The 27,891-nt window shown below is 33.9% G+C and overlaps 2 protein-coding genes and 2 long non-coding RNA genes across 10 annotated transcripts in view; 2 read left to right on the plus strand and 2 right to left on the minus strand.

Moving 5' to 3' along the window:
* LOC147841155 (uncharacterized) overlaps nucleotides 1-5,319 on the minus strand; it is a 102,241-nt gene extending 96,922 nt beyond the window's left edge. The window contains exon 1 of the long non-coding RNA XR_015506254.1: nucleotides 5,124-5,319. This is a non-coding gene — a long non-coding RNA (uncharacterized LOC147841155). The remainder of the gene's footprint in view (nucleotides 1-5,123) is intronic.
* mkks (MKKS centrosomal shuttling protein) lies at nucleotides 3-9,277 on the plus strand. 6 transcript variants are annotated; one of them, XM_087277674.1, is made up of 5 exons: nucleotides 3-46; nucleotides 1,543-2,468; nucleotides 4,422-4,612; nucleotides 6,022-6,132; nucleotides 8,663-9,277. In XM_087277674.1, exons 2-5 carry the CDS (start codon nucleotides 1,688-1,690, stop codon nucleotides 9,074-9,076), a joined length of 1,497 nt encoding a protein of 498 aa, XP_087133800.1. In that variant the 5' UTR covers nucleotides 3-46; nucleotides 1,543-1,687; the 3' UTR covers nucleotides 9,077-9,277.
* Nucleotides 9,278-10,547: 1,270 nt separating this feature from the next.
* srd5a2b (steroid-5-alpha-reductase, alpha polypeptide 2b) lies at nucleotides 10,548-25,191 on the minus strand. 2 transcript variants are annotated; one of them, NM_001431067.1, is made up of 5 exons: nucleotides 24,811-25,191; nucleotides 16,415-16,578; nucleotides 12,343-12,444; nucleotides 12,056-12,206; nucleotides 10,548-11,904 (listed from the first exon to the last, which is right to left on the minus strand). In NM_001431067.1, exons 1-5 carry the CDS (start codon nucleotides 25,083-25,085, stop codon nucleotides 11,838-11,840), a joined length of 759 nt encoding a protein of 252 aa, NP_001417996.1. In that variant the 5' UTR covers nucleotides 25,086-25,191; the 3' UTR covers nucleotides 10,548-11,837. The 2 variants fall into 2 exon arrangements, with proteins under 2 accessions (NP_001417996.1, NP_001017693.2); NM_001017693.2 differs by having other exon boundaries at nucleotides 10,548-12,206.
* LOC147834254 (uncharacterized) lies at nucleotides 10,900-26,682 on the plus strand. Its single transcript, XR_015506252.1, has 2 exons — nucleotides 10,900-11,020; nucleotides 24,806-26,682. It is a non-coding gene; the product is annotated as an uncharacterized LOC147834254 (long non-coding RNA).
* Nucleotides 26,683-27,891: the final 1,209 nt, after the last annotated feature.

The following is a 27,891-nucleotide window of genomic DNA, read 5'->3' on the forward strand; positions in this document are numbered from 1 at the left end:
ATGAGATCATGTGCAGCACATAAACACCATCTGCCTGGTTTGTGCGGTACGGTTTAATGTTCCTTTGGCTGTTCTTTCTTCAGTTAGTTAAGATATAAGCTGAATTTTGGTATGTATGACGCTAAATATGCGCGTTTTATAAGCTATTAGGTTTGTTATTAGTTGTTATATGAAAGAAGATATTGCTATTAAGTAAAAGATAAGTGTAGTAACGCTATGTTATAATGAGTGGTTAAAGTACAATACTTTGTAGACTACAAATAAAATGTACTGACCTCATAATAAATAACCACATAACACTATCTGAATTATTATAACCAAAGACTTTAAAAGATACTTTGTTATAACGTAACTATTTAGCCGTTTATAATATTTATAATATTAATATTTTGGAACTTTGTTTTTTTAAACAAAACCATATTTATATCAGCAACATCTCGTGAGCAAATTAAAGTCGTAAATATTTTCAACGTTACCATGATTTTACCATGTTATTACTACATATATGACCTTTTGTTAACTTATAAACAAGTTGCTAACTATAAACAGATGCAAAATAAATTTTGATAAGAATCAAATTGCCTTAGTGTATTATAAATTATTTAATATGTTAATGTAAATATTGAAATAGTATAATTTAATATCTCATCAAAAATAATCACTTAATATTTCATATGTAAGATTTTTTTTTTAAAATGCACATATATTCCAATGAAATAAATAGATAATAACTAAAGATTGCTCAAAAACTGTCATAATGTATGAAACATAAATAATTATTTAGATGAAAAATTGCAAAAATGAATTCCCTCACTGAAAACAATGCATTTTTAGACATTTTTATTTATCTGGTTCAGGTTAAATGGTTCCAATTGTGTTATGATTGTTAAATATTGTTTTGTCATTTAAAATAACTAGTGAATGGCAACAGTCATAGGACGTTATATATACAGTTACCTATAGGTTGGGCCAGACAGAATTTGCGGACATTTTTAGCTATTTCTGCACAGAAAATGTTTAAATTTAAAAGATTTTGGGAGTATCATTACTGAAACTTGATATATGAAATAAAAAATAATACCTTTTAAACTTTTATTTAATGTATACAACGCAAATCCAATTAGATCCACTTAATTAGTAAAATAAAGCGAGTACAATACAATACAATACAATACAAACTGTATTGTAAATTAATCATAAGAACATTTTCATATTAGTCAATAATATTACTTTAAATTCATTAACATTAATTTAAATACTGAATAAATATAAATTTACACACTTTTACTCAAGTAAATATATAGACGCAACCATGGGCTAAAAATCTGCGTGCACAGATTCTGTGTGGGCCTACCTATAGGTATTCATATACCAGTTTAATCAATACTTAACCTTTTCTATAATACTATATACATACCATCTATTCTTGTCAAAGTAACTGACCTACATTGATTTAGCCAATTTTTTCAAATTAAGCCACAGCATGTCTCGCATTAGTAAGAAGAAGCCAGCATTATGCACAGACGAACCTCTTTCCAACAGTACCATCTGCCAAAAGATCACTCTATTAAGAAACATACTCAGCACAGCCTATGGACCTACCGGCAGACTGAAACAAATACACAACAACGTTGGGGGCCACGTCTTGACAACTTCAACCTCAACAGCGCTTCTCAAACGACTAGAAATGTCTGAGCCGCTTCTCAAACTGATCTCAACTGCTCTTCAACATCACACCACACGTTACAGTGACTCAGGGCTGTTTATGGGGATTTTTACACTCACACTTATTGAAAACACCAAAAAATATGGGCTTAGGACATCCACGGCAATCAAAGTGTACAAACACCTTGTGGAACAATGTAATGTGTATCTTAAAGGAGACTCTTGTGGCTGTAAGGTGCCAGTGGAGTTTAGCAGCTGTGATTCTCTTGTTGCATTGGCGCACAGCATGATCACCAGCAAACCAGCCTGCATGTTGGACAGCAGAGAGACGCAGCAGATCAGTTCATTGATCACACAGGCTTTTCTGTACTCCATCCCTTGCAACTCTTCTGGTACAGCCTGCTTTGGAAGAACGGTCACTATTGGCATTGAGGGTCAATCTGTGAACCATTCTTCAGTTTTTCCTGGACTGCTGCTGGATGTTCCTGAGATGCTCCTGCCTGGAGATCTCGAAAGACTGGGAGATGGTCCGTTTAAGGTGGTGCTTTTTGGTGTGTCACTGTCGGGGGATATTTCTGAGGTTGGCGATGTTGCTTTGGAGGTCCACAGAGGATTGAACCCCGAACGAGATCTCCTTCAGCAGCTCTTGAAGATTGGGGAACAGGTTGTAAAGGATAAAGTGAGTTTATTCGCATGCCAAAAAGTGGTACATCCAGTTCTTCAGCACTACCTGAGAGAGCATGAAGTGGTCGTGATCGAAAGGCTCGGACTCGCTCTGATGGAGCCGTTTGCCAAGATAACAGGTAAATATTTAGTTCAGGGCTTCATGGGGATTTGTTTTTGTGTAATTTAATATGAAGTTTTACTGTAATGGAGTTGTGAAATACAAGTGTATATACTGCATCTGGGGTGGCACAGTGGCTTAGTGGTTAGCACTGTCACTTCATAGCAAGAAGGTTGCTGGTTCGAGTCCCAACTGGGCCAGTTGGCATTTCTGTGTGGAGTTTGCATGTTCTCCCCATATCCGCATAGGTTTCCTCCGGGTGCTCTGGTTTCCGAGTATGATGTTTTGAAAAAAAAAAGGATTTAGCTTAAAATGTGTGTTTGACTTTTATTTATGTAATTATGAAAACTAACACATATAAATGCATTTATAAATGTTTTTTTTTTTAAATGTTTGTGGGCTAATGAAATTGTTGTCAAAATATTATTATTCATTCATTTTCTTGTCGGCTTAGTCCCTTCATTAAATAGGGGTCGCCACAGCAGAATGTACCGCCAACTTATCCAGCAAGTTTATACGCAGGATGCCCTTCCAGCCACAACCCATCTCTGGGAAACATCCACACACACATTCATGCACACACTCATACACTACAGACAATTTAGCCTACCCAATTCACCTGTACAGCACGTCTTTGGACTGTGGGGGGAACCGGAGCACCCGGAGGAAACCCACGCGAAGGCAGGGAGAACATGCAAACTCCATATGAAAAAGCCAACTGAGCCGAGGTTCGAACCAGCGACCTTCTTGCTGTGAGGCGACAGCACTACCTACTGCGCCACTGCTTTGCCCCAAAATATCATTAATGAGTATTATTATTATTGTACTATTAAAAATGTAGTTATAAAGTCTAGCGTTATATTATTGGTTGTGTTTATTATCCCTATTCTGCAAAGATGCATTAAATTGATTAAGAGTAAATCTTTATATTTTAAATTAAATTTTTAAAAGCTTTTAACCTTTTTTTATTTTCAAGTAGTGTCAAATTAGTGCATTAGAACGATTTGTGCAGGATCATATAACACTGATTCCTGGAGGAACGGCTTCAGCTTTGCATCACAGGAATAGGTTCCATTTTAAAATATAATAATTCTGAAAATGGTTATTTTAAATTGCAGTGCTGCAGGATTATGTTTTTTTATCTTTATATTTGTTTACCCTAAACGTTTGAACTGTAGCCCATATCAGGGGTTCCCAAACGTTTTATCCTAAATTTCTCGAAGGTGGTTATAAATATACAAACGTTTCGCAAACAACAATATGCCTGTATATAAACACAAGTATATTGACAGCACAAAAAAGTACAACAGTCTAACAGTCATATCATTTTATAGTCATTTATTAATTTATTTAATTTAATATTAACCACACCTAAAAAAAACTGTTGGGCAAAATATTTTCAGCACAAGTCTATTCTTGGTTTATTTTAGAGATAATAATAATGGAGATCATCCTCAATATTCAGTTGTGGCCTGTATTTATTTTTAATGTATTTAAATGTCAGAAAGGTGTCAGAAAGTTTACCCTGGTGCTATAAAATCAATCTGCTGCAGCTGACACTATTGCTGTGTTGCTAATCTAACATAATCGCACTAATCCTTTAAAAAAGAAGTTTAAAGACTGATGCTTTTCATTTGCATGTTTTTGTTTTTTACTATTAAAAACTACTATTTATCTTATGTGGCTTATGGTTAAAATCAATGGTTTAATACAATTTATTTGACTTTTGAAAATCACAAAGCGACTCCCTGTCATTGTCCTGCAACCCCTCAGGGGGTCCTGGACCTCTCTTTGAGAACCACTGGTCAATATATATGAATTTACTTTTTATTTTTATTATTTAAAGCCATGCCTTTGCTTACGTTATTGGTAATAATATGTAATATTATAGTCCAATGCAGTAGAATTTAAAGTAGATGTTAGTCTCTACATTCATAGAGGCTTAACTTGAACACTTATGCTGATATTTCAGGTGCACGGGCTGTTGCATCTCTTTTCTCTCTGGTCCCGATGGAAGCTTATGGGTTGGTTGCTGGATTATGTTTCCAGGACTGTGGATCCAAGAAGCTGCTTCAGCTCCTCTCCTCTAAACATGCTGCAATAAGCACTATGGTCCTCTGCCACAGAAATGAAACTATGCTGGAAGAACTGAAGGTTTGTGCAGTTGAGTGCTTCTTGTTATTTAGACTTTTTTATTTTAAATTTTAATTATTTTGTTTAGCAGTTTGTTTTAATTTGATTTAGATGTTTGAGTTGATTAGGTTCTGCTTCAGAAGCTCTCATTTTGAATCATATCTTCATTCTCAATTTGACTCAGAGATTGAAAATACACTCACAAGCCACTTTATTAGGTACATCTGTCCAACTGCTTGTTATTGCAAATTTTTAATCAGCTAATCAAATGGCAGCAACTCAATGCATTGAGGCATGTATACATGGTCAAGACGATCTGCAGCAGTTCAGAACGAGCATCAGAATGGCGAAGAAAGGTGATTTAAGTCACTTTGAACATGGCATGGTTGTTTGTGCCAGATAGGCTGGTCTGAGTATTTCAGAAACTGCTGATCTACTGGGATTTTCACGCACAAATCAATCACCAGATCTCAATCTAGTACAGCACCTTTGGGATGTGGTGGAATGGGAGATTCGCATCATGGATGGGCAGCCAACACACTGCAAAAAATGCTTTTTTTTCTTAGATTTTTTTGTCTTGTTTTTAGTCCAAATATCTAAAAATTCCTAAAACAAGAAGAATTTTCTAGACAAGCAAAACATTTTATCTTGTTTTGAGAAATAATATGCCAATATTAAGTGGGTTTTTCCTTAAAACAAGCAAAATAATCTGCTAATGGGGCAAGCAAAATAATCTTACGTTAAAAGAAAAAGCAAGATTTATTTGCTTACCCCATTAGCAGATTATTTAGCTTGTTTTAAGGAAAAACTCACTTAATATTGGCATATTATTTCTCAAAACAAGACAATATGTTTTGCTGTCTAGAAAATGCTTTTTGATATAAGAAATTTTCGATATTTAGACTAGAAACAAGACAAAAAATCTAAGCAAGAAAAGCATTTTTTGCAGTGCAAATCTGCAGCAGCTGTGTGATGCTATCATGTCAATATGGACCAGAATCTCTCAGGAATATTTCCAGTACCTTGTTGAATCTATGCCTATTTATATGAATCTATTTTTTTCCAAAACACATGAAATGTTTCGCACAGAACATGTCACTTAGGACAATTGTCATACTTTCAAGTCTTAAATATTTTCTTTTTGTTTGAACTATCTCTATAAGCATTGATCTTAAGTCTATATAGCACTGTCTCCTCAAATCAAGGAGGTCACTGGTTCGAGTCCAATTCTGGTTCTGGTTCCACTGGTTCTCCCCATGTTCGCATTGGTTTCCTCCGGGTACTTCGATTTCCTCCACAGTCCAAAGACATGAATCCAAATGAAGTCAAACTTTTTTCCAGATTTAATGAACTCCATTTGTTGTTCATTCAAATGTATTGCATTGATTTCCTCTTTCATTGCTCTGAAATGATGAACATTTGTTCCATTTGTCGGACAGATGACTTGCCAGAGAGCAGAACATGTGTTGCGACTGACTCTGAGGGAGCCCTACGCCCTGCTTGGAGGCGGCTGCACAGAAACACAGCTGGCCACCCACATCACACATATGGTATTCTATTACACTGAGTTACACATCAGATTGACGTTCAGTTCTACAATATTGATTAGAAACTTTCACAAGTCAGAATTTTACAAAAGAGTTTGTGCATTATATAGTACATTCCTCATTTAGAAATGTAAAAAATGTAGATATTATTGGGGGGTGTGCAAACAAACATAGATATTATTGGCGGGGTGTATAAACCATTACAGTTTGCAGCTTTTGTTGGATCATTCACAATTTTGGGTTGCATCATTTTAAGAAACAGGTGTGCGCCTCCAAGAATAAATTGTTTTTTGAAAAAAGCAGCTCCTCCAAATTGGCAATATATATATATATATATATATATATATATATATATATATATATATATATATATATATATATATATATATATATATATATATATATATATATAAACATCAATAAGGTTACCATACATCTGTTTAAAACAATGCGCTTGATTGTAATAAAATGTTTTGTTAATTTAATCTACAGACAATTACATGTTTGCATTAAATAAGTAAATTTTATTTATAAACAAATTTCAAGAGGATCATATGCTTATGATTGATCACAGCTGGTGCCGCATTAGCCATCACATGATACAACTCATAATAAATAACCAGAGTTTCTTACCTCAGCTATCTTTGTCTTGATGTATCCCTCCTTCCACCCCAACTCCTCCTCCCTTTTCCTTGATAGGGTGGCATCTTCACAGCAAAAATGTCACTGGTTCATATCCTTACCAGGCCAGTCGACGTTTCTGTGCAGAGTTTACATGTTCTCCTCGTGCTCACGTAGGTTTACCCGGACATAACCATTTTTTAAAAAATGTCTGGTGGTAAATCATACTAAACGTTTACTATTTAAGGTCCGTAGGATTACCTAAATGATTTACATTTGCTAAATGACAGAATAATGAGAATTTTTCTATTAATTTCCAGAGAGTCAAAAGTTTTCATTTCTTTGGTATTTTTTTAGCTTTGCTTTTAAACTGTAACTCTTTTCATATGTTTTGGGTATCCTTCCACTAGCTTCTCACAATAGTTTGAAGGAATTTTGGCCAATTTTTCCTGACATAACTGGTGTAACTAAGTCAGATTTGTTGTCTGTCTTGCTCGCACAAGCTTTTTCAACTCTGCCCACAAATTTTCTATAGGATTGAGTTCAGCACTTTGTGATGGCCACTCCAAAACATTCACTGTGTTGTCCTTAAAGCACATTTGAAATAATTTGGCAGTATGCTTAGGGTCATGGTCTGTTTGGAAGACCTATTTTTGGCCAAGTTTTCATTTCCTGGCTGATGTCCTAAGATGTTGCTTCAGTATTTCTACATAATGTTCTTTCTTCATGATGCAATCTATGCTGTGAAGTGGACCAGTCCCTCCTGCAGCAAAACAGCCCCACAATATGATGCCCCTATACTTCACAGTTGGGATGGTGTTCCTAGGCTTGTAAGCTTTCCCCTTTGTCCACCAAATGTAACACTGGTCATTATGGCCAAACAGTTCAGTCTTGGTTCCATCAGACCACAGGACATGTCTCCAAAAATTATTCTTTTTCCCAGTGTAATTTAGCAAATTGTAATCTAGCTTTTTTTGTTGATTCTGGCTCATTGATTTCCCCATGTTGTCACAAAAGGAAACAATATGTTTGAGGTTTTCCCTAAATAGTATTCTACAGTTGTGCCTCAAATTAACTCAAATGTTGTCAATTATCAAAAACCTCAAAAACCTTGCCGACATCATCTTAGCTTTTCAGAGGCATAATAATGCTATGTACACTTGACTTTCAAGAAAAGTTATAACAATTTTTCAAAAAATATCTCTCTTATTATTCTGCTATTAAACATAACAGAAACAAATTTGATAATCCTAACTTAACTAAAAGAGAAAAAGTTTAGTCACATTAACATCTGACTTTTTTAAATGGTTATGTGCCTTTTTATACGGTGTATGTAAACTTCTGGTTTTAACTGTAAGTGAATTGACTAAACCAAATTGACACCATAGATTAGCTCTTAGTCAGCAGTATATCTCTCCATAGCTATTCCTAATTTGTAATTAGCCATAAATAAGCCCCTATCTGAGCTCAAACTCTCCTCTCGCCCTACAAACGGGAGGGAGCCCTAGGCTGGAGGATCTTATGAGCGCAGGGCTCTCTCCTGGGACAGCATGCCAAACACGCTTTATAATCTATCATCAGCTATAAAGTGTGATCTCTTGAATTTTAAATAAGATTGAATTATTTTGAGGCTGCAGTGGTCAAAAATTATTAAAAACACTTTGACAAGGTTTGATGACTGTAGAAACCAATTAATTATCTTCAAAAACTTGGACAAGGAGTTGTGTAGCATGGTCTGAAAGGAAGGATGTGATCCTATTAATGCTGTTTGTTGTACTAAGCCCTGAGGAACCCCTATAGCTGGATGTTGCAAGTGGGTTACTTCACCTATCAGAGACACAATCACAATAGACATTCCATTGAAACACCCATTAATTAACTTCTGTTTTAATTCTTGTTTTTTACTTTACAGAATCAGTCCACAGCTCCAACCACTGCTGCAGCTCTGGGTATTTCCCATTCAGAGTTCCTGATGGCAGTCGAGTCATTTCGCAGTTCTTTACTTGCTGTGGCTCTTTCCTTAGAGCATGATGGACAGGACTGTCTCATTGACCTGACATATGGCCACAGATGGGTCATGGATATCAGTTCTCAGACAGAAGTTAAGCACACCTGTGGTTGTGGACTGCTGGAGGACAGATCCAACCTGGAGAAGACTCATCTAAATACAGCTTGTCAGACTTTTTCTCCTGTTTTCCTAGAAAACAATGACACTCAGCCTAAAGTATTAGATTCCTTTTCTGCCAAGCTTAATGCGTTGAATGTGGCAGTTGAGATGGCTAGTTTGGTTCTTGATGTAAAATATATAATCAAGGATGTTAATTGAATGTTGGTGAAGAATTGTGATTTGAATCAAGGATGATTGGTATGGTAGGTTTTTATAATCTGATGTTTTTTTCCTCCAAGTGGTAATATAAAAATATTATATTTCTTACTCAAAACAAATTTTATGAGGAAAATATTTGTAAACAAAAAAACTGTAATGTCAATTTTATTTTAAATAAAATGCTCCAAGCCTGGGCTAAAATGAACTCTCACGTGTGGCAAATGCAAATAATGAAGATCTTAAACAACTATAAAAGTTTGTTTGGCAAATACTAATATCAATGTTGATAATAATTATTATCAAATAATATAACTATAATTAATTAGGCAGTAAACAATATATTAATGGCCACTAACTTTTACCAACCATTGGTAGATTTGCCAAAATTTTACTTTAGGCCAGCTTCAAATGTCAGAATGGTTTTTTAATTAATTTATTTTTTTTATGCAAACAGTTAAACATGTTGCCACAAGGATGAATTTTTAAAGGCACGATAAAGTTTTGTGACTGTAGGTGCATTTCCTCAGTTTAGCAGTTAAAGGTGTGGTAAAAGTTTTATTTTGGAGTCTGCCTCAGTCACTGTCATTGTGCCTTTGAGCAAGCACTTATCTCCAGGTAGAGTTGTTGAAATTATTGCAGTATAAGGTTTAAAACATCTGCTTAATTTCCACACAAGTTTCTATTTTAAATGAAATTATACGTTGTAGGAAAGAACAAGCATGTTTCCTAGTAATTTTTTACATAAGGGTAAAGTTTTCCTTTTAAATTTATATTGTATTTTAATATACAGTTATTAATGGATATTAAAATATAGCCATAGATACGGCACATCCAGGCCCGGATTAAGAATTCAGAGGCCCCTGGGCACAATGTCCTGTAGGGCCCCCTACCAGGCCGCACCCCTATAGTTGAATTTAAAAATTTGATTAACATTCATTCATTCATTCATTTTCTTGTCGGCTTAGTCCCTTTATTAATCCGGGGTCGCCACAGCGGAATGAACCGCCAACTTATCCAGCAAGTTTTTACGCAGCGGATGCCCTTCCAGCCGCAACCGATTCCTGGGAAACATTCAAACACACACTCATACACTATAGACAATTTAGCCTACCCAATTCCCCTGTACTGCATGTCTTTTGGACTGTGGGGGAAACCGGAGCACCTGGAGGAAACCCACGCGAACGCAGGGAGAACATGCAAACTCTACACAGAAATGCCAACTGAGCCGAGGCTCGAACCAGCGACCTTCTTGCTGTGAGGCGACAGCACTACCTACTGCGCCACTGCTTCGCCCTAGATTAATATAATATTTTTTAAATAAAGTTAATCTATAATTTATTGCCCACATTTTTTTAAACAAATGATATAGTACATATATTTCTAGTCTTCAAAGATTTGACTAATTTTTAAGCATTTTAAGTACACTTTGAAAAAATACTAATAAAACTAGTGAACATGAATGGTTTTTAATATACTTGTTCAAGTTCACTGAAGCAGTTCTAAAAAATTATATTAAAGGTTATTTTTAATGTATAACTTACACAATTATAATGCATATGACTTGGATAGTTTACAGTTCTATAAATCTGAGTCTTCCATTATAATACACTTACTTATTAATGATTCCTACTGTCTCCCTCGTGGTGAAGAGTGGCTCAGCAATTAAAGATTCGAGTCAATTTTATACGGTAACAGCTCATTGAACAATTTACTAGCCTACTTGTTTCAGAGTTCTTAGTTCACTCAGTGAGTCGACTCGCTTTATGCCTCTTCAGATTCAAGGGAATCACTCGGACATTTTACTGAACCGATTCAACTGATTCAAATCAAATGAGCGATTCGTTTTCGTTGTAAACATTGTTTAATCGTGGTTGGTAAATTCTGAGGTCTGAAGATACACTAATCTGGCTCAATGTCCATAATTGACGACTGAGGAGTATTGAGGTACCAATTACTTGTCTTTAAAATAATTTATGTATTTTTCTTTTCCAAATGTTTTAGCTTTTTCTGATTCCACAGCTTGCTCACAATATTTGCTATACTGTAGCCTAAATGCTGGCCTTTTCCCACTTTGGTTCCTCAGAAAACCTTTAAAAATGTATACAGTATTACACCAGATATTTTATACAAACACCCATAACTGATTCATATTTTATACAATTTGATATTTTTGATTTAAAAGCCTGTAGGCCACATTCTTCTCTCTTTACATCCTACTTTCAACGTCTTGATTAAATGATTGTCGCTTTTATTAAATAAAACAGAGGATTAACAACATTTCTAAACCAAGTAGTTTAATTGTTCTATTAATACCTTTTTACTTTAAAGATGCAGTAAAATAAGCATCACCGACTTGCAAAATTGTGTTCAGAATTACCAGACACTGTCAATACCCCTAATCATTCAACAAAATGTAATTACTGATTTTCAAACGAGCCGGTTAAGACGCTTAGGTTTTAATACTGTAGCATCACATAGTATTGACACTGTTTAGGGAAATCAACCCACTTACAATTATCACAAAAAGATGACACAGTTTCACACTAACAACTGCAACAAAATATAAGCAAGTAATAAAACATTCTGTTATATGATTTATCCTTTACCATTACATTTTCGAGTTATACATTTTAGTTACTTTCCTACATGTGGCAGAATTTCCCTCATAATGTATGGTAAATCAGGTAATGAAAACAACCCCAAGAACAGCTCTTCATTGCAACAGTTGAGAAGATGAATTCATTTTATTCGTTGTGGCTCCTCAGAAGATGAAGGGAATGAGAGATCTTCTTGATCTGGGGAAATCTTTGAACTTCTCATTATAAAACCTGGAAGAGATTAGAGTAACCACTTCTAACATTTATTTCCGGCATTGTACTGTCGAAAATCAATTTACTGAATCAATCGAAATTCCAAATGAAAGCATGTTAGAGTAGTGCAGTTTGTATATTTCTGAGTAATTGATGAATTTCGGTTTACTTGTGATGATGATAGGCTCTGGGGCCTATGAAGCAGATTGTGAAAAAAGCAAAAGCGAACGTTGGTAAAGACCATGTAGCAACAGCGTATCCCAGCCACTCCACTATCTCTCCGAAGAAATTTGCTCCAGACACGTACTCGAACATGCCGCCTGCAGTTAAAACGAACACATAAATCAGCTCAGCATTTATTCGCTGACACTAATTGGGGTTTGCTTAGAGAGACTAAGATAGAGACAGTAAATGATGAGTGTTGCTAACATTACAAAGAACCTGATGTATTTGTACCTCTCGGGATTTTATAGGATATTTCTCCAGGGTTTCTCAGGTTTCGAAGAATGTGGTCACTGTGGATATTGATTCCCATTCCTAGGAAAAATATGATCAGACCTAGAAGCAAAGATACAGTTTAAAATAATTATCATATACATGTGTATTCTAAACTTCATGAACTCTTTATCACTTTAAAAGGCACTTTAACTGCCTGGTTGGCCTTTTTCCCAGTTTATTGTTAAAATTAAAACTTTTACTTAGAGTGCAAGTTATTTGCAGGTTATTTAATTCTGCTGTTATTACACATACTATACAATTAAATCCATAGAAAATGTATACCTGGTACCAATAAAATGAATTTTTCTTTCAATTTACAGTGATTTCTTTTAACCATTAAACTACAGTGTGCAATGAATCATTTAAAAATTGTGTAAAACACCTATTAAAACCCACATGAAAAGTTCTTGATCATTTGGTATCAGAAGTGGCTTATACGAAAAGCAAAGGCCTCAAAATTGCACTCATTTTACCAAAATAAAATATCATCATGCCTTAATTATAAATTATTTAATTAGGACAGTAAGGTATGAATTTGCTTAGACAAAACTTTTGTAACTTAACAGAAATAATGTACAGTTGTAACGGGGAGACTGACACGGAGGGATCCATTTTGCAGTATTTATTAAGTCACACTTAAACATCAACAATGTCGCTGTGCGGACATACAACATACACATCAAAGGAGGTTTAGCAGATAACAGACGCAGAGTGATTACCAGGCTTGGGTCAGAGGCAGGCAGCGTGATTCAGAGTCCGTGTAACAGGCTTTGGTCAGGTGCAGGCAGCGAGAATCAGAGTCCGAGGAAAACAGGCTTTGGTCGAGGGCAGGCAGAAGACAGAGCAGAGTCGTGAAACGGGCTGAAGTGGTAAACGGGAGATCAGGCAGGATAGAACGCTCAGAAATGCTGGCCGGGACTAAACAAGACTTCGCACTGAAGTGTGTGTGAGAGCTGCTTATATGTGGTACGTGGGTCATTAGTGGAATGGATAACAGGTGTGCTGGGAACAGAGTGAAATGGATGACGTAATGGTTAGAAGTCCGGAGATGGTGACCTCTGCTGGCCAGCGAGGGGAATGACTGGGACCAAGTCGGTGACAACAGTATAGTATTATAATATATATAGTTAATATTGTGTATGACGCCCATTAGCTTGGATGACTGCATCCATAAATTTCTACAGTGACTCAAATAACTCATTAATAAAGTCATCTGGAATGGCAAAGAAAGCGTTCTTGCAGCACTCCCAGAGTTCATCATGATTCTTTGTTTTCATCTTCAATGCCTCCTCCTCCATCTTACCCCACATGCTCAATAATGTTCATTTCTGGTGACTGGGCTGGCCAATCCTGGAGCACCTTGACCTTCTTTGCTTTCAAAAACTTTGATATGGAGGCTGAAGTCTGAAAAAGGAGCGCTCTTCTGCTTAAGAATTTTCCCTCTTCTGTGGTTTGTAATGTACTGGGCAGCACAAACATCTTGATACCTCAGACTTTTGATGTTGCCATCCACTCTGCAGATCTTTTGCATGCCCCCACACTGAATGTAACCCAAAACCATGATTTGACTGAAGCAAACTTGACTGATTTCTGTGAGAATCTTGGGTCCATGCGGGTTCCAATAGGTCTTCTGCAGTATTTGTGATGATTGAGATGCAGTTCAACAGATGATTCAATGGAAAAATCCACCTTCTGCCACTTCTCCAAATGATCAACTAGAAGTCAAGTTATTATTTGTTACTTTTACAACTGAAATCAATGACAAGACTTTTGTCAGGTAGTGTAGTAATGTATAGTTAATATCATAGTGGTTTTTAACCATACTATAGTAAAGTGTTTTATACCGTATACATATTACAGTGATCACAAATTTTTGTTAATGAATGTCACAGCATACTCTAGTATTAACTATAGTGAACTGATGAATTATAATAAATACTGTAGTATACTTTAGTTTTTACTACAATAAACTCTGCTTTATTTATTTATTTACAGTATTGGGTGATTTGTTTATATAGTTTCTGTCTTACCATAAGAACTATAGCATGACCGCAACAGATCAATTCAAGTACTTTACTATAGTATGAATCAAAAACATTACATTCATTCATTCATTTTCCTTTGGCTTAGTCTTAGGAATGAACCACCAACTATTCCAGCATGTGTTTAACGCGGCGTATGCCCTTTCAGCTGCAACCCAGTGCTGGAAAACATCCATGCACAGTTGCATTTACATACACACCTATAGTCATCCAATTGACATGTCCTTGGACTGTAGGGGAAAGCCGAGCATCCGGAGGAAACCCACACAAACGTGGAGAACATGTAACTCCACACAGAAATGCCAACTGGCCCAACTGACCCGAAACAGCGACCTTCTTGCTGTGAGGCGACAGTACTAACCACGGTTCCACTTTATATTAAGTATCCTTAACTACTATGTACTTGCATCAAAAAATAAATACAATGTACTTACTGTGTTTATAATGTATTTGAGAACACTTGTAGTGCTTTTGAGTTGGCATAGAGGTTGGGTTAGGGACAGGTTTGGTGGCATGGGTAGGTTTAAGGGTGGGTTAAGGTGTAAGGGATGGTCAACAGTGTATTTACAAATGTAATTACAAAAGTTAATTACAGATGTAGTTGCATACATGTATTTACTCAAGCATAAGTACACAGTAAATACATGTATTTACACAATAAGTACATTGTAACAAACTATTAATTCCTATGTAAGTACATATTAATTAAGGCCAATTAATATAAAGTGGGACCCTAACCACTAATGCCGAGTTCAGACTGCTTGATTTTCAAAGTAGTTGTGTCACAGATGTTTTCACACTGCATGACTATCTGGGTTAGCGTTTCGTCGCTGCTTTGTTTACACTGCAAGATGGATCGGTGACAAGGACTTTCACATTGCATGACTTTACTATAGGAAGAATCGCCGACAAGTTCGTCCAAACTACATCTCACAGCCAAAAACACGTAGTATGTCTTTTGTTATTAACTACATAATGAGAAAGAAGCCTTTAATGGGGTAGAACATGTGCATGTTTGCTCACCTGGGTTTAAAGGGAATTAGCCATTTCCCCTCAACGTTGATAATAAACAAATTTCTTTCTGTATGAAACGTCAAACAGACACGGTTGCTCCTGAGTCCTGTCAAACCGCCACTAGTTTTTCCTCCATTTCGTGGGTCCAAATAAACCAAAAAAGAGCCCTTTTAACTTCTCCCCCAGCCTCCCGTTGGCCTGCAGCAGGTATACACACACGCACACACCAGTGAATGCTGCTCTCTCATTGGCTGTAGGCGATCGCCGATGTTATTTTCAGTCAAAACTCAATTCACACAGCATTTACTATAAATACTATTTCGATTTGAATCGCCGACAGCTCCAGATATTTAGCATGCCAAATATCTCGCAGGCATCGGCGACTCATCTGCGATTCTCTCAAAATCATGTGATTGTCACTCCCGTGCACGAGCAGCGATTTGCCTGTAATTTCAGGCATTTGTCGGCGATTTCTCAAAACCTGTCGGCGAGCCAAAATCCGGGCTAAAATCACGCAGTCTGAACTAGGCATAAGCCACCATGTCTATCAAGACATTGTAGGATTTACTAAAAATTATTGTAGAATTTTTTATTTTTGAACTTATTAATAAATACAATTCTTTCAATAAAATTAGGATTTACATTTAATGACTGTTTATTTACTATAGTAATAGCATAGTTAATTACACACAATAACCTTAAACCAAATCATAATGCAAAAATCCCAACATTATAAAAATAAGAGTTGTTAATTAATCGTACTTAGTAATTAACTGAGCAGTTACAATGTAATAAGGGCACCGTAGTGTAACCTCAATTTCTTTGAATGAACCCTATTTAATTCCACTTTCTTAAATAAAATTGTAACTAATAATCTCCCATCACCTTATGCCACTGTTTTGGCTCTCAATTCAATTCTGATTCTTGCACAACCACCCAGTATTAAATGAATTATTTCAGTAAACAAGTTTTACCAGTCAGTAAACAGGCATCAGAAAACCATGTGCTGTGAAATGTAGCACAGTGGAGCAGATAGTGTGCCTGCAGGAAGCCGTTAATAGAGCAAACCACCACCCCTGTTAACATGATGTTAAATGGATACGGTCGTCCTTTGGTCAGCAGAGAGTAGATACAGCTCCTGGAAACCGGAAAATACATACACATTAAATTCAATCTTTTGGTCATCTGCCTACAGTGGATTACAGTACTTTGGTAAATTTGTGGCACCAGATCATAACACCATCTCACAAACCTGTTGTGTTTTGTCCAGATGATGATTCTGTTAAATTATACAGGCATTTCTCACTTTATTCACACTTTATTTAGAGTGCAGTTAAGTGTAATTTCACAAATTATTTCTGCTGTTACATTTCTGCAGGCTTGATTTGTTGTGAACAGAACATGATTGTCGAAAGGAGCAGGAATCTAGAACGTTCCGCCTAGCGTGATCCCTTTTGTCTTTGGATTAAGGGTATTTTTTTCCACATTTGTTCTGGGTGAGCTAGATAGCACATCCAGATTTGTGAAATGGCATGACTGTATTTGGTTTCACAGCAAGTTAAATAAACAAACTACTAGCAAAAATGTACTGTAAAAATTCTTGGATCCACACAATTACTGTACTTCATGTTGTCACAACACTAATTGATTAACAATTTTTAAGTTGATTGAACATAAAACAATTACATTGTCTTCAAACACATAAAACAATTGTGTTGTTTCAACTCATTTTTAATACTGTAAGTAGTTTGAACAAGCAGAAAAATATATATATATTTTTTTTAGTACACTGTAAAAAGTGATTAGTAAACCAATTGCCTTAAAAGCAACAAGTTGACTTTACAAACATAATCTAAGGAAACCCATTGTAACTTGGAACTGTTAAGTTGACTTAATTTTTATAATTATGCAAATTGTACTCACTTTTAAAAATAAAAGTAAAGCAATCACTTTTCTTTTCAATACACCTTTATTTTATATATATATTTATTATATATAATCAGCTTTTCTGTGTCTAGCAAAATGACACAGTAAAATAAATCTGCTCTTCCAGACTCCAGTGTGTCCTCAAAATTCAATACAGGCTGTAATTGTATATTTTATAGACTTAATGAAGCACCAAATATGTCATATTGTGATAATTACGATATTTATTTGAAAACAGACATGCTAAGATAGTCTGACACTGTAAAAATGTGATAGTTGACTTTAAAAAAAGTGTGCATAATTTAAAAAATCAAGTCAACTTAACAGTTCCAAGTTACAATGGGTTTACTTACATTATTTTTGTAAAGTCAACTTGTTGCTTTTAACGCAATTGGTTTACTTGCTTTAAGTTATCACTTTTTACAGTGTATAGTCTAATGGCATGCCAATGTAATTTTAAAGTTGTGATGATCCACACAGAGTCATCCCAAAAGCTTATAAGCTTTTTAAACTTACAGTGGCAACACTATAATAATGGTCCATTAGTTAATGTTAATGTATTTGGGACATTCGACCAGAAATGTATGTTTTCATTTTCATAAAAATGCGATCTTAAAAGGGTGACGCAATGGTGCAGTAGGTAGTGCTGTCGCCTCACAGCAAGAAGGTCGCTGGTTCGAGCCTCAGTAGAGTCAGTTGGTGTTTCTGTGTGGAAGGGCATCTGCTGCATAAAAACGTGCTAGATAAGTTGGCAGTTCATTCCGCTGTGGTGACCCGGGATTAATAAAGGAACTAAGCCGAAAAGAAAATGAATGAATGAATGTGATCTTTAAGCTTGTCGTCCTTAAAAAAATCATACAATTTAATGATAGAACGCATCCTTAATGTCAGCTTCTCTATCAAATGATGTCTTCCGAGTCATAGTCTTAAAGGTGTATTGCACACATTTTGTGTTAAATATAATGCAAATGTGAAAGGACAGAAACATGGGGACAATTGTAAATTTATTTGTTTTATATATTGGTATTTTTTATTAGTAGAATTTATTTAGAATTTTATGTTTTTAATCAATTGATGTAAATCATAACAACTTACACTTGCTATTTCTGAATGACAGTTTGTACATTTGTAAAGTGTTTTAAATAAAGAACCAAATGAATGACATATTCCTTTACAGAACAACAGGTATCTTTGGCATGAAATACTTTTTATTGACTGTATTTATGTTTTTATTTCAGGCCCAGATAATGTACGTTTCTGTTAGAATGTCTCATTTACTAACATTAGGTATGAATAATCTTGTAAAGCATTTATTTATCATAGTTCATCATTTGCTAATTCATTATTAAATTCTAAAGTTATGCTTGTTAACATTAGAGTTACTATGAACTTAACATTAACTAAAGCTAAAAAAAAAAAAAAGAATAAATACTGTAATAAATGTATTACTAATAGTTTGGTCATGTTAGTAAATCCAGTAACTAACATTAACTAATGGACCATTATTTTAAAGTGTTTAACCATTTTTTATTAACATTGTTAAATTAAAGGGGATTTATGTAGAATACAGAAACTTTTATTGATGATATACCATTAATTAATGGCTATTAATTGATTGGTTCACTTTCAGAATGAACATTTCTTCTCAACCCCTTGTCAAGATGTTAATTGCAGATAATTTTTTTTTTTTTTACAAATAGTGGATGTCTGTGGTTTTTCCAGCTTCCAAATTGCCATTTCAGTGTAGCATCAAAGAGCCCTGCAGGATCCCAGAGGAGGAAAAAAATATTAGTCATTTTCTTTAAGAAAAAAAAACGAAAGAAAAATCATGTAATCCCAAAACCTTGCATCCCAGATGAGCATTTTGTGGTTAAAAAGAGCATACAGTTTTTTTTATTTTATTTTATGTATTTATTATTTATTTAGTAAATGACTAAGACAGACTCTTATTCCTCTATTGGGATCATGTAGCCCTTTGAGGATCCATAGAAACTGCAGTTTAAAAGTCCAAAACATACATATATATATATATATATATATATATATATATATATATATATATATATATATATATATATATATATATATATATATATATATAAAACATTTATTTTTCACTGAAGAAAATAATAAATGGCAAGGTCACTTTTAATGGGTGAGTAAATTATAAGGATTTCAGTTTAGTATTTTTCTTGAAGGGAACTAATCCTTTAAGTGAAGTACTGAACTGAAGCCAGAAATGCATTGCTTGCGCTCGCAATTGTGCCATAGGTATGAAAGACTGAGTATAATTCAATACCTTAATGTGCTTAAGGCAAAGATATTTTGAGCTATTTGATCAGGGGAAGCAGATTCTAGACAGCAGATTATCCCATATAAGTTTAAGTATATGTTCATACAGTGGATTTCTGTGGTGCTCAGTGGTTTGAACTTTTAAACTAAAGAATCTGTGCAGCTTCAAAGGGCGACAAGATCCCAATAGAGTTTGTAGTCATCTTCTTTGAAAAAAAATGTATGTACTTTTTATGGGATATTAGATCTGGATTTGCACTATATTTTATTATTATAACAGGATGCTTAAAATTAATATAATTAATTATTAATTAATATATATATATATATATATATATATATATATATATATATATATATATATATATATATATATATATATATATATACGGTAAATATATATTTATTTATTTATTTATTTCCATAATAAAATTACATACTGTAAAATGTTAAAAATCCTTGCAAGATAATGTAAGTTTATATTTATTTAGATGGTTGGTTTTGCTTCCACATTTCTTATAAAGATATATATATATATATATATATATATATATATATATATATATATATATATATATATATATATATATATATATATATAAGAAATGTGGAAGCAAAACCAACCAACCATCTAAATAAATATAAACTTACATTATCTTGCAAGGATTGTTAACATTTTAATGAATCGTCCATTTAATGTTCATTAATATTTGTATTTTAATTGTAATTTGTAATTATCGTCTTGCAAAGTTTATAACTCTTGTAAACAATAAAACTAATATTAAAGAATTAAGATCAATATTATAAAATAATGAACAACTACCACTATAAACTTTAAGAACGTAATCCACTATTAATCTGAAGAAAAAGAAAGGAGAGGTGTGGCATACTGCTTTTTGACGTCTGTTTCCATGGAGACTTGTGGTTTCTGCTTTCTGTTGAGAATGTATTTTATGGTCGTGGTTAACATACTCTGAGATGACTAAACTTATTCCTAGGAGCAGTTTTGTAATGGACATGTCTTGAGTAAGCAGGTTTAGATTTAATAAACTCAGAGTTCAGGGTTTAGCAGATGTTAAGTTAACCTAACTTTCTGAAATACAGCCCAGAAGTGCTCTTAGTCATATACTGTAAACAAACATCCCAGTTCCTTTCACAATCCTGACAGTCTCAAAGGTTATTAACAAATTAACAAGCAAAACAAAAACAGCAGTGAGAAGACAACCCTTTAAAAAGCATGTAATGATAATGGTATCAAATCGACAGATGAAGTAATTAAAATAAAATGATGCTAGTTGGATTACAATATATATTTCAGACTTTAGACTATATATAGATATGTCTGTAAAGATAATTCCTTTTGCATAACAAAATTAGCCCTCTTTTACACAGTAAATACCAGTAAATTGCTGTAAAATTACAGAACCACTTTGCCGGTACATAAAAAAATCCTTAAAGCACCATTAAGATTTTTAAAGCACCAGTAATTTCTGAGAAGCCCATTAACCAGAAATGATATCTAAATGGCTATACCTTCCTAAAGGGGTACACATGGTCAACGTTTTGATGAAAAATGAAAGCCTAGTTTGGTCTAACTTTACATTAAGTGGACTTAATTACTATACAATTATTTTCAAATTAATCATTTGACACAATGCTCTTAATATGTACTGTATATACATGTTTTGAGAATGTACTTATCTTTTAAAAATGATCTCAGTGTAATTACGTTTGTAATTAATGTCTGTAACTACATGTATAATTACAGTATCGACCCATCATCTTACCCTTAAAGCTACCCATATAAACATGTGACTGACCATACCCATATAATTCATATGCAATACAATATGAACACAATAAATACACTGTACTTATTTATTTTTTTTTATTTTTTTTATGTAAGTGCATAGTAGTTAAGCCTTGATATAAAGTAGGACCCATAATTTTTGTGTCAAACGTTCACATTTTTGCAGCTGCATTGGGCTCAGAGACATCTTATTAGGCAACTTCAAATGCTAGCATCCAAAGGAAGAGACACTACATGCTGCTAAAAAACTGTGCTGTTTACACATATTACTGCGTCAGATATTTGCACATCCAACAGCAAATAAATGCTTCATCTGGATCAGAATCTTATGACTTGCATAGAATTACTCTTCTATCAGTGCGTTCTAACCTTGTACATTCTCATATTGGTTGTATTGTTCTGCCTTCAGACAGTGTTCACACATTGCCAGTAAATCTTCTCATAATATTAAATTCCTAGGAAAAAACTGACCTATATTTTTTGAAAAGGTCATTTTTACTCATCAGGGTAGGTGATAAAAGTCTTTTCATATCTCAATAGCGCTCATTAAGCTAATAAGCTACAACCCCAAATCAGAAAAAGTCGGGACATTATGGAAAACGCAAATAAAAAAAGAAAGTAGTGATTTCTAAATTACTTTTTGAATGACATGTATTTTATTGCAGACAATACAGCAAACATTATTTAATGTATTCCTCACAATTTTTTTTTGTTTTGTTTTTTAATATTATTTTAAAAATAAACATATACTAATTTTGGTTCTTGCAACACATTTCAAAAAAGGTTGGAGTTGTAAAGCATTTACCACTTTGTAATGTTACCATTCCTTTTCACAACACTTAAAAGACGTTTGGGAACTGAAGACACTAAGTGATGAACTGTTTCTGGTGTCATTTAGTAATTTTCTTCATGCAAACAAGTCTTAAGGTGGGCAACAGATGTTGCATTTTGCGCTTTAAAATGTGTCACACATTCTCTTTTGGAGGCAGGTCAGGACTGCAGGCAGGCCAGTCAAGTACCTGCATCGTATTACTTTTATTATATTAATAAATTTAAATGTATTGTTTTCCTTACTGTCCCAACTTTTTCTGATTTAAAAAACATTAACTGCTGATTCACTACACTGTAAAAAAAATACATGACAAAAAGTCATGACAACAAATCTTTTGAAGTTCATTTATTTTCATTTTGGCTCAGTCCCTTTATTAATTTGGGGTTGCCACAGCAGAATGAACTGCCAACTTATCCAGCATTTGTTTTATGCAGCGGATGCCCTTCCAGCTGCCCACTGTGCCACTGTGCCGCATGTTTTTAAGTTACTTTAACTAATTTTAATAAGTTAATCAGGTTTCATCTAATTTTTTTTAAATTTCAACTTAATATTTTAAATCAGTTTGATTGATGTAAGTTGAGATGACTAGAAACATTCATCTGATTCAACTAAAAACAATAAGGCAGCGATATATATATATATTTTTTGCAGTGTTATTATTCAAACGACAACTAAAAAGTAAAAACATCAACGATCACCTGACCCCCTCTTCTCACCACATGACATGTGTCTCACACAGATGAGTGGGCTTGACAAACCACCTGCAGAAAACACAACTTTTCTGCAATGCTGCATTTAACTCAAAGTTGACTATTCTCCATGCATTTTTAAAAAACACTGTGTGAACATTGCGTCGTCATTCTGGTGGATTAAACTTATTTGTGGACACACAGCCTTATTATGTTTCCACTGTAATATTATGCTTTTAGAAGTACAGTGTAATATTTTCTCACTGGTAAATGAGACATACTGTAAGGTAATCTCTTTCAAGTTCTGGCCCCAGGTCTACAACTGCCTGTGCCAGTTCATGTGTTTTGGAGGAAGCAAGCCATTGCCAAAAAAAAAAAAAAAAACAATGACACATAATACATGTTCTTAAATATAATACAGGGTGGGCCATTTATATGGATACACCTTAATAACCTTTTTAGGAATTTCACAATCAAAACAATGGTGTGCTTGGTTTTAAATGTAACTTTATTCTTTTATGAGTTATTTACAAGCCCCCTCACATATACTAATGTGCCACAAACAGGACATTAATATCACCAACCATTTCCATGTTATTAAGGTGTATCTATATAAATGGCCCACTTTGTATATTGATCAGAAGTTTTGTGTGCGTGTGTGTTCTTATGAAATCATGTTCTTATAACATCAATAAATAAGATAAAAAAAGGCCTGATCAAAACGGTTGGTTGGTTGAGCAATATTTTGAATATTGTCACCAACAGAGTGTGCTGCCATCTATTAGGGGTGTCTAAACTTAGTCCCGAAGGGTCGGTGTCCTACGTAGTTTAGCTCCAACATGCCTGTCTGGAAGTTTCTAGTATACCTAGAAAGAGCTTGATTTGCTGGTTCAGATGTGTCTAATTAGGGTTGGAACTAAACCTTACAGGACACTGGCCCTCCAGGACTATGCTTGGAAACCCCTGACATCATTCGCAGCTTCTTTAGCCATGAAGAACTGAACGTGGACTAAAGCAGAGCAGTATTATCATCAAATATATAAAAAGGGATAATATTATTTCTGTTAGTGTAGTCACGTAGCCTAACATGAATTTAAATGAAAACAGTAGTGTTTAACAGGGCTGGAGGGTGTAGTTTTGCTGTTTGTGATAAGAATCAACTAAACAATAACACTTACAGCAATTACAAAAGCAGAAAAGCATATACTTCGGATTCAAAATGAGCTTAAAATGCAAACTAATAATACAGTTTTGGGGTAGTAAATATTCAAATACAAAAGTACAAGCAGAATATAAAAAGTTTAAAAAGTTATTACTACAGGATAAAATACAAAAGGAAATGGTTTTGTTTTCGCATTTAACCACTTTTAGTTTTGCCGCAACAGTCTGTTTTCTATTTAATATAATTTATTGTGCAATATTGGTGAATTGTATTAAACCAGTTGGCAAACATTATCATTATTATTTATAATAATAATAATTCTAGTTCTGTGGAACCCACAACAATTAAAATACAAACAATTTTCTTTTTGATAAATTACAAACAGCGTGTGATTTCAATTACATTTCAACAGTTGAACTTGGAAATGTCTCCAGTTTCCATTTTAGAAACATGATCGCCCTAACAGTTTATAGCTTTTCATCATCTGCCCCAATGGTTTCTCCATCATGCACACAGTTTGATTTTCCAATAAAAAAGTCAGATTTTCTACTCTCAAATTTCACATTTAAGCGTTACTTGCCATTTCTTAGTGATTATAAAAATTTACCAGCAAGTTCTGAGTAAAAGCTGTCTTTACCCCATTTTTTGTTCTAGATTACCTTTGGAAGTAGTGCAGGCAGAAGGTCCAGAGCATCAGGTGTTTCCCAGTGCCGTGGTTTCCATCGGTGGTCATCATCAAAAGCAAGGGCACCAGTAAAGCTGGAATCTCCTGGAGGAACCACGCTAGCCTTGCGGGCACCATCATGGAGCTGCCCGAGGTGTCCACGTAGCGGCCATAGGCAGCGTGAGACTTCATGAGACAAATAAAGTGCATTACCCCACCCAGGATCATCCCTAAACTCAGGCCCCGCACGAGGAGCTCCTGACACTGCATTGGAGGTCGAGTATCCGTCCGTTTTCAAACCAGGTATGAGCCTAATGCTGTATCTCCCCTCTTAACCCCTCAGCAGATTTGCGCAAACACAGCGTCTAAAAGCAGCTCCTCCCCAAAAAAAAGCAAGGCGAGAGTGGAGTCCTGACCGTGCTACAGCTTGCTGAAATGTGAGAATGCCTTTTTCAAAGACATTTCCTCTTTTTTTTTGACATTTTGAGGGAGATTTTTCCAGAAATGCACTAGTTGATGGGGGTGGGAGGGGGATGTGGGGGGCATCAGTTTTCTGTTCACAGAATGGTCTAAAAACAAAAGCATGTCTGTTTTTTTGTGCATGTCAGAGAGGATAGACTGATGTTTTTGTCATCAGCAGGATGGAGGTTGTTACCTGCTGAAGGCACGATCATATATATTTATGCTCCAAAAGATTCAACAGAGGTATTGGATTCTCATTTGTAATTATCCACTATCTGTCCTTGATCAACCTGTTTCAAGTCAAAGCATGACAAGCTTGGAGAAAGAGCTAATTCTTTTGAGTATTGACACATTTCTGGGCGTTATGTTTGTGTGTGTGCGTGTGTTCTTGTTTTTGCTGACGTATCAATACTTATCAAAAAACATCTCCTCTCAGACTGTAAAAGTGTGTCTTATATATGCAAGGAACTTTACATGTATTATGTTAATACATTAATAATATAAATACAAATGTTATGTTATATATAATTGAAGACAGAATTATTAACCCCCTGAATTATTAGCCCACCTATTTATTTTTATTCCCCAATTTCTGTTTAATGGATTTTCTACACATTTCTAAACATAATAGTTTTAATAACTCATTTCTTATAACTGATTTATTTGATCTTTGCCATGATGACAGTAAATCATATTTGACTACATCTTTTTTAGGACACTTCTATACAGTTTAAAGTGACATTTAAATGTTTAACTGGGTTAATTGGGTTAACTAGGCAGGTTAGGGTAATTAGGCAAGTTATTGTGTAACGATGGTTTGTTCTGTATTGAAAAAATATTAAAGGAGCTAATAATTTTTAACTTTAAACTTTAAACTTAAAATTGATAAAAAAAAAATTAAAAACTGCTTTTATTCTAGCCGAAATAAAACAAATAAGACTTTCTCCAGAAGAAAAACTATTATCAGACATACTGAAAATTTCCTTGCTCTGTTAAACATCATTTGGGAAATATTTAAAAAAAGAAAAAAAAAATTCAAACAGGGGCTAATAATTCTGACTTCAACTATCTAAATATATATATATATACATGGACACACTTTTTAATTTTATTTTAAGTTCTATTCTAGTTTTAAATAACTTTTACATTAAGTACAATTATTAATAATTAAGAAACTAATCAGTATTATGCATGTTCATTCCCAGATAAGTTTCCCTAATTAGAAAGATCAGTATTGTTAAAACAACAAAGATAGCTATCCAGAAAGATTTATTATTATTAAATATTTGATAATATCATCTATAAATATTGGCCACTGTTAAAAATGCCAGGCTCCAAATTATTTGTGTTGGGACAACATGAAGGAATTAATTTAACCTATTAGTTTTTACAAATTTAAGTGGACTGGCCATAAGAACTATTAAGTTGACCAAAAAAAAAAAAAAAAAAAGAAGAGACAATTCAAATTAAGAGACAATCTTTTAAAAAGAACGACTCACAAAGTAAAATTTTGAAATACTTCAGGTTGTTTCCTGATCAGGCTAAAAAAAAAACAATAGATGAAAAACTCAAAATAGCAACGAGAAACATTAAAACAGTTTTTGCCCACTTCATATAACCAAAATATATATATATAGGTATTATAATATATATTTATATATATATATTTTTTTTTTTTTGAAAAATGCTCTTTTTGTTTAATTTGGTATAATTTGTATCATTATTTTATTGTATTTTTTTGTTAGCCAGTTATCTACAAAATAAAAAAAACGAATAAATCTTAGGTGATACTTTTACTTCCTAAATAACACTTTTTTCAATAAAAATGTAATTATGAATTAAATTCAAGCCTTATTATAACATGTAAAATAAAGTATTTATGACAATTTTCTTCATAATTTGAGTTATGAATTACAGTATCGCAATACTACTTGCTATCGTGATACTTAAGCTGGTATAGTATCGTAAGATAAATTAATGGTATCACGACAACCCTAATCTATATTATATCATTTATAATATACTAATTAATTTAAATATGACTAAAATGTCTACTGTATAAGTACAATAATGTTTAATGATATGAATAACCCCAAGCAGTTTAATTAAAGTTTAAAAGCTTATTTAATTAAATTTATTGCTGTTATGTTTTCAGTGTTACGTGATCCTTCATAAATTGTTGGCCAGTGATTAACATTTCTTATTCTGACAATTGAAAACCGTTATACTGTTTAATATTTTTTCTTATGGAGCCCATCATACATGTTTAGACTCTCTAATCAGAAAGTAAAAAAGAAACTGTTTTTAATTAAAATAAAAATATCTATTTAGTAACATAAACAGTAAAGTAAATAATAAAGTAAACATAATAAAGTAAACAATAAAGCTCGACTTAATAAATGTTGTTGTACGTCACTATTGATTACCTCAAATGGTGACTCAGGCTATACATTTTTACACAACATTACCCTAAATATTTTGACATAATCATCACACAATCAAGTTCAGACAGTTTCCAAAATTGTGGGCAAATAGTTTCAGATCGTTCTTCCCTCAGGTCATTAATGTACAGTATGATGAAATCAAATGGTTTGCAGAAAAGCATGCGGTCTCT

Source organism: Danio rerio, chromosome 13 (genome assembly GCF_052040795.2).
Source record: "Danio rerio strain M-AB ecotype USA chromosome 13, GRCz13ab, whole genome shotgun sequence".
Classification (NCBI taxonomy): domain Eukaryota; kingdom Metazoa; phylum Chordata; class Actinopteri; order Cypriniformes; family Danionidae; genus Danio; species Danio rerio.

What these genes read in the sequence shown, in the direction of transcription:
- mkks (XM_087277672.1), top strand. Translation starts at nt 1,484, where the DNA reads ATGTCTCGCATTAGTAAGAAGAAGCCAGCATTATGCACAGACGAACCT. An exon ending in GCCGTTTGCCAAGATAACAG is followed by an intron (nt 2,469 to 4,421) that starts GTAAATATTTAG and finishes CTGATATTTCAG; the next exon opens with GTGCACGGGCTGTTGCATCT. An exon ending in AAGAACTGAAGGTTTGTGCA is followed by an intron (nt 4,613 to 6,021) that starts GTTGAGTGCTTC and finishes TTTGTCGGACAG; the next exon opens with ATGACTTGCCAGAGAGCAGA.
- srd5a2b (NM_001431067.1), bottom strand. Translation starts at nt 25,085, where the DNA reads ATGCAGTGTCAGGAGCTCCTCGTGCGGGGCCTGAGTTTAGGGATGATC. An exon ending in TGATGCCTGTTTACTGACTG is followed by an intron (nt 12,445 to 16,414) that starts GTAAAACTTGTT and finishes CTTTGCTTCTAG; the next exon opens with GTCTGATCATATTTTTCCTA. An exon ending in AGAGCCTATCATCATCACAA is followed by an intron (nt 11,905 to 12,055) that starts GTAAACCGAAAT and finishes AATCTCTTCCAG; the next exon opens with GTTTTATAATGAGAAGTTCA.